This window comes from Halyomorpha halys, unplaced genomic scaffold, assembly GCF_000696795.3.
Source record: "Halyomorpha halys isolate HHAL.00 unplaced genomic scaffold, Hhal_1.1 Scaffold328.1, whole genome shotgun sequence".
NCBI lineage: Eukaryota > Metazoa > Arthropoda > Insecta > Hemiptera > Pentatomidae > Halyomorpha > Halyomorpha halys.
Window position 1 is genome coordinate 41,877 of NW_027112103.1, and position 6,606 is coordinate 48,482.

At 35.9% G+C, this 6,606-nt stretch overlaps 1 protein-coding gene across 3 annotated transcripts in view; it reads left to right on the forward strand.

The window, feature by feature from the left end:
• The window catches only part of LOC106681343 (facilitated trehalose transporter Tret1-like), a 7,515-nt gene extending 5,414 nt beyond the window's left edge, over nucleotides 1-2,101 (forward strand). The window contains exons 2-3 of one of the 3 annotated variants that reach the window (XM_014421616.3): nucleotides 70-244; nucleotides 393-2,101. In XM_014421616.3, coding sequence (XP_014277102.1) covers nucleotides 70-244; nucleotides 393-1,536 — 1,319 coding nt within the window. In that variant the 3' untranslated portion in view covers nucleotides 1,537-2,101. Of the gene's footprint in view, nucleotides 1-69; nucleotides 308-392 lie in introns of all 3 variants that reach the window. The other 2 variants (XM_067050134.1, XM_067050135.1) reach the window with 2 other exon arrangements.
• The last annotated feature ends 4,505 nt before the right edge of the window (nucleotides 2,102-6,606 follow it).

Below are 6,606 nucleotides of genomic sequence, written 5' to 3' on the forward strand. Positions count from 1 at the left end.
GGTATTATTTTAAACTTCACTACAAGGAATCAAACTTCATAAAATAATGCCTAGGTTGATATCTTTCAGGTCACCTGTCAGTAATAGTGGCCAGCGCTGCATTCTCCTGGTTCGAGCCTTTAACAATCCGGCTGACAGAGGACCCTGAGTTGAACTTTACTTCAGAAGATATCTCATGGTTGGTGACGGCTATAGAGTTCGGTGCAATCATCGGTCCCTTCCTGTCTGGCTATTTGACGGACAAGTGATTACCAACTATCTTCTACTGAATACGTCAAAACTATTTTTTCTTTCATTTCCTTCACTTGTATAGATAGTTTATAATAATATACATAATTTAATATACAATCATTTCCTCCGAACTCCTTTTTAAGAGATGTATTTTGTTCTAGGATCGGTCGAAAGTACGTGATTATGAGCATTGGACCCCTCTGCCTTGCTGGTTGGATTCTCGTTCTCTGTTCCAAGTCAATGCTTTCCCTTATCATGGTTCGGATTCTTCACGGATTGGCGGTGGGAGGTGCTTATACTATCACGCCGATCTACGCCGCAGAGATCGCCGAACCAAAGTTACGAGGGAGCATAACCGGTATATACCAGATTACATCTTACATAGGCACCACGTACGCTTTCAGCGTTGGCCCTTATCTTAGCTATGATATGTTCGCTTACGCCTGCCTCCCACTTCCAATAATAAATACAATAATATGGATTTATGTTCCTGAGACTCCATATTACCTACTGATGACTAAACATGATAACGAGGCGAAAGACGTACTCAAGTACTTTAGAAATGGAGACATTGAGGAAGAATTTCAGGACATGCAAAAAGCGGTAGCAGAACAAATGTCAACAAAAGGGTCCTGGAAGATTCTCTTCTGCGACAAAGTAGAGAGGAAGGCATTGATCATAGTTCAGATCGTCGCAATGGCAAAATATCTGACAGGAATGACGGTCTTTCTCAACTATGCCTTAGACTCCTTCTCCAAAAGTGGGTCCTTCCACATTATTTCGGCAGAAGAAATGACCATTCTGATGGAAGTTCTCCCCGCGGTAATTGCTATATTTGCTATTTTCATGTCCGACTGGATCGGTCGTAAGCCATTGCTCCTCGTGTCCTGCTTCGGCTGCTTCATGGCTCACTTTCTTACTGGTGGTTACTACTATATCCATGAGAAGACTACTCTTGATGCCTCCAACTTCACTTGGGCGCTCTACATCGGATTTTTTGTGTATTGCATCTTCTCAGACATTGGGGTAGGACCTCTCCTGGAGACCCTTCAGTCAGAGATGTTCGGGGCAAAGACAAGAGGTATCGCATGCGGTTTCACTCAGGGATTCGCGGGTGTTCTATCATTAATAGTAATCAAAATCTACACTCCCATAAATGAGCACTATGGAGTCTACCTCAACTATTGGTTCTACAGTTTGGTTGCCCTAATCTGTGGTCTTCTACTCTCACTCCTAATGTATGAAACGGCAGGAAAGAAAATTGGCCAAATGGAGGATAGACCATGGGATAAAGCATTTGCTTGAGTACTTGTAATCTCAAAACACAGAATCGAATCTCAATCATAAGAAAATATTGGACTGAGGTGCACTTATATTATTTTATAATTAAATATTGTAATATTTTATGTTCGTCAGAGGGCTTAAAGTTCTAGATTATATGACTGACATGAGAGCAGTGAGAAATAACATTCAAATAACTGGGAGGGAATCGCTGGCACCTCCTTGAGTCTTGCATCGCCACCCACGTATGGGTGATAAGTCTTGGACCGGGATAAAGGCAGTTCAGAAGTATTATATTAAGTGGATCAAGATAATTTATTTAACTTACTTAAATTTAATTTTCTTTATTTTAGTTTTTTTACTCATTTTTTCCTGTTATTTGACTTATGTAATTACTTATGTTTATTTGAAATGAATATATTATTTTGCTTATTTTATCACTTTTATTTGTATCTGATATTAATAGATTTTATTTTGTATATTATTTTTTAAAAATATGTTTGTATGTTATGCATCGACGAATAACAGCCTGATATTTATTGAGTGTAAATTAGATTATATTTTTCAATAAAAAATTACATTAAAAAAAATGAATAAGGTAAAGCTTTTAATAAAACAATTTACCATGACCTTTATATTTCTTATTCTCACGCCTAATTTTCTGAATTTCAAACAAACCTTTAAAATCACCCAATCATCCTGCCCAATTCTTATCTTGCTTTTCATCATTCATGCTCTTAGTTTTTATTTAAATTTAGTGCTCATACTCTGTCTCCATTGGCTTAGTATAAGAAGGGTAATAATGGTTTTTCTATTTTTTCTGCAACTTTAAAATCCACCTAGGAACTTGAAATATTGCGGTTACAATAATTAGTTTCGGTAATAGGTTGTTTATAATAATTTTGCTTTGGGTTTAGACAGGATTGTGTGGGAAAAACAGAAAAAGTACACATATTACGTACTAATATTTTCAGAATTTTTTTTTTTAATTCAGTCGAAAGATTTCTTGTAGTAAATTATGATATAGAACATAATAACATTGTGAGGTTTTCAGCATAAATTAAGGTCCTTGAATTGAATTAAAACCAACGTTTAAAGAGTTGAAAAAAACTAATAATTCGTATATATATTTACATATTTATATAACTGTCTGATTAAAAATTTTAAAAAAACGGGTGATTATATAAATTAAAACCCATCTTCAAATTAAAAACCCAGAATGATTCAAGCTATGATGATTCAAGATAAAAATAGCACAATAAACAAACAGCTTAAGAGGGAAAATTTTAATTATTAAATAAAATTTATATTAACATATTAAATGATTTTTTTTTACGTTAAAGACGTAATTAATATATTTCTGAGACATAGTTTGAGGCTGATTATTTATTCTAAACTTGAGAAAGCTAGAGGGTTTAATCTGTCAGGCCAAGTGGATCCAAATGGCGGATAAATGAGCACCAAAGGCAAGTTGGGGTTGGAATGGGGGACATCCGAGATGCCATTCAAGTCTCGGTTCGACAGTTAATCTAACCTTACGTTTAGTTTGTTGTTGATATTCGTTGAGGACAATCGTGTGAGTACAGGCATTATCGATTTTTAACATATTTAATAAATAAATGATTTATATGACAAACCATAGTGTAATTATTTCCATTTTTTTTAAGTATAAAAACATTTTTGCGATCAAAATATTTTTCCTAGAACTATCTTTCTATTTCTATTATATCAGATAATTAAAAACAAGTAAAGTTCCATCTCTATGTTCGCACTTTTCCCTCATTATAAATAGTAAACAAAATTGATTTAAATGTTTTATTTATACTTTAAAAAAAGGAAGGAGAGGCAGGTTCATATTATATAAGTGTCATCATCAATATATTTTTTTTAAAACAAGTTTTACAATTACATCAGCAGCAATGATCTATTTATTTGTATCAAACTGTATAGTTTAATGTTTGCCTCGAAGAAAATTAATATTTTATAAGCTGTTCTGAGGAAAAAACTATTGGAAAATTCACCAAGTTTATAAGATTTAGTTTGTTCCGTTCAAACAGAAGATTCGCAACATATAGCTGATTAGTAATGCCAGCGCCCCATTTGCCCCAAGAAACAGAAGATAATCATTCGCTAGCGAATTTTGGTCAAGGCAGTCTTCCTTTCTTCTGTAAATAAACCATGAGTGAGTAAGGACACTTCTGAAGAGCCATCCGGTGGCCGAGGAAGGGGTAGATGGAGGAACATGGAGTACAAGGAAATGAAGCAGGAGGACATGAGTAAGTCACCTTCACCATATCTGATTCGCACCAACGCCATCCACCATCGTCATCAATCTGCAGTATTCATATCAACCCCCCAAATTAAAATCCATCAATCTGAAATACAACTTTAAGTTTTATTTCCAGCCCCTATTAAAAAAAAAAATATATATATATATATATATATTGGAATACTTCCTTTTCACACTGAAATGCGTTAGCTAACATAGAACAAAGACTTATACATGAATTTCGAAAATACAAATACATAGATTTTAATTGCTGATGAACCGAAATATAATGAACAGAACTAACAACTACCTAACGATAGTTGGTGACGGCCGTGGAATTTGGTGTGATCGTCAGTCCCTTCGTGTCCTATTGGACTGACAGAAGATGTTCCGGGTAACCTACGGCAACCGAAAGGTTGAATTGAAGGGGCCACCATAATACATTATATCATATAATAGCCTACAGGATATACTAGCGCCCATGTGGCCAATAGTCAAAACTAACCTCCTCCAGCGCTCTCTGTGGTGAGAAGCAACCCAGACTAATAAGAGATAGCCATTTTTTCTTCATCCCGAGAAGCAGTCCATCTTTTCTTTTTATTTACTCATCAATAATATCTACCATGAGTGAGTAGATTTACTGGAGTAGTTCCCAGCAGCAGAGAGGAGAGAGGTACAGAAATGCGGAGGGAAGAAGGAAGCATGAAGTAACTCCATCTGGCAATAATCATCATCAACCACCTCATTATCTACAATTCCATAGTCCAGCCATTCAAAAGTTACTAACCATCTAATCATAAATGTTTTCTTTCGGCCACCCCCTACACCACTTGTTACTCAAACAATAGAATTTTATTTTTCATTCAATCATGTTTTAATTTTTCAATTATACAGTCCACTCATCCCCAACCAGCAAACCAAAAGTGAAGTATGTCTGGTATTAAGGTGAAGGCATGCTTCATACAGGTGATGACAACTATCTATCTTCAGATTTTCTGAAAAAATACATGTCAATTTTTTTTATTCTCTTAATTAGCTTATATAACTAATCGTTATATACATGTTTTAACATATAGTTTATTCTCTTTATTAGCCAATATAGATAATAGGTATATACATGTGTTAACATATAGTTCATTATCTTTATTAGTCCATATAGATAATAGTTATATACATGTTTCAACATATAGTTTATTTTCTAAACTTCTTGTGTAATAGATGAGTGGTTTTCTAGGGTCGAAAGTGCGTGATTATGAGCATCCCTCTGCATTGCTGGTTGTATTCTCGTCCTTTGTTCCAAGTCAAGGGAGTTTCTTTTACTATCACGCCGATCTACGCCTCAGAGATCGCCGATCCAATGCTGGGAGGGAAACAAACCGGTATATACCAGATTATACATAACCTGGGCACCATGTTCGCTTTGAGCATCGGCTCTTATCTTAGCTATGGTATGTTCATTTACGCCTGCCTTCTACTTTCAATGATTTTTTATTTTCCTGAAGCACCATAATACCGGCTGATAACTAAGCAGGATCATTATCATTCATTAACGAACAATACAAACAACTTCATTAAGCGAAAGATGTTCGCAAGTATTTAGGAACGGAGACATCGAGGAATAATTTTACATTTAAAAGAATTTTTGGGACATGCACAAACAGCAAGCAAAGCAGTAGCAGGACAAATGGGTCTTGGAAGATTCTCATCTGCGACTAAGTCAGTAGTTGAGATCGCCGCGACGGCAAATAAATTACGGGAATGACTTTTATACTCAGCTCTGCCTTGGACAGCTTCTCCAGAAGTGAATCCTTTCTCTCAGCAGATGGAATGTCCTTATTATCTTCGCGGTGATTGCTGTTTGTCGCTGCTTTCGTGTCCGATTAGATCGGTCGGACACATCTTCTAGTGTCATACTTTGCTGCTTCGTGGCTCACTTCTTCACCGGAACTCCTAAACTTCTTTTTAGGAGCTCTATATCGGTTTGTACTGCATTTTTTCAAACATCGGCGAGGGAACACTTTGGAAAGTTGCAGTTAGAGATAATCGGGACAAGTACTGGAGTTATCGTATGTGGTATCACGCAGAGACTCGCAGGAATTTTATCCATAATAGTAATCAAACTCTATTTTTCCGTTAACGAGGAATTCGAGGTCTACCTCCTTTGGCTCTACAGTTTGGTTGTACTAGTCTGAAGTCTTTTCCTCACCTTGCTTATGTATGAAAAGGCTGGGAACACTACTGGTCAAATGGAAGACACACCAACGATAAAAGCAGTTGCTCCGAAAACTCCAATATGATACTCAATATTAGAAAGTATTTTTTTTTCTTTTTGCCATTTAAAACTAACTGTACTTTCATAAAAATACATCAAGTAAATTTGATGTAAGATCAAAATGGATCGATGTTGGTATGTAGAGGAACTACCCATTGGTAGCACTCTAATATTTCTAGATTAGATGGTTTCGATCTTCTTTTCAGAGGCCTCGGAGAATTGTCAGGAATAAAAGAGGAAGCAAGGCTGGAAACTAGTTGGTTTGGGTGGTTAGGAAGTTTATAATGAAAGTTTATAAATGACTCATACACCGCTGCTTTTCCTTATCTGATCCCCAATACCATAACTCAAACATTCACCGCATTAAGACTATCTTACTTTCTAATGATTTTCCACTTCACATCATAAACAAACTTTTAAACTCTTACATCAACCGTTCTACGCCTACTTCTCCTTCCTCAAACTCTCCTCATCCACCATTCGCTCTCTCAATTTATAGATCCCTTCCATATGTCCCCTCTCTCACTGACAACATACAAAAATTCTTAAAATC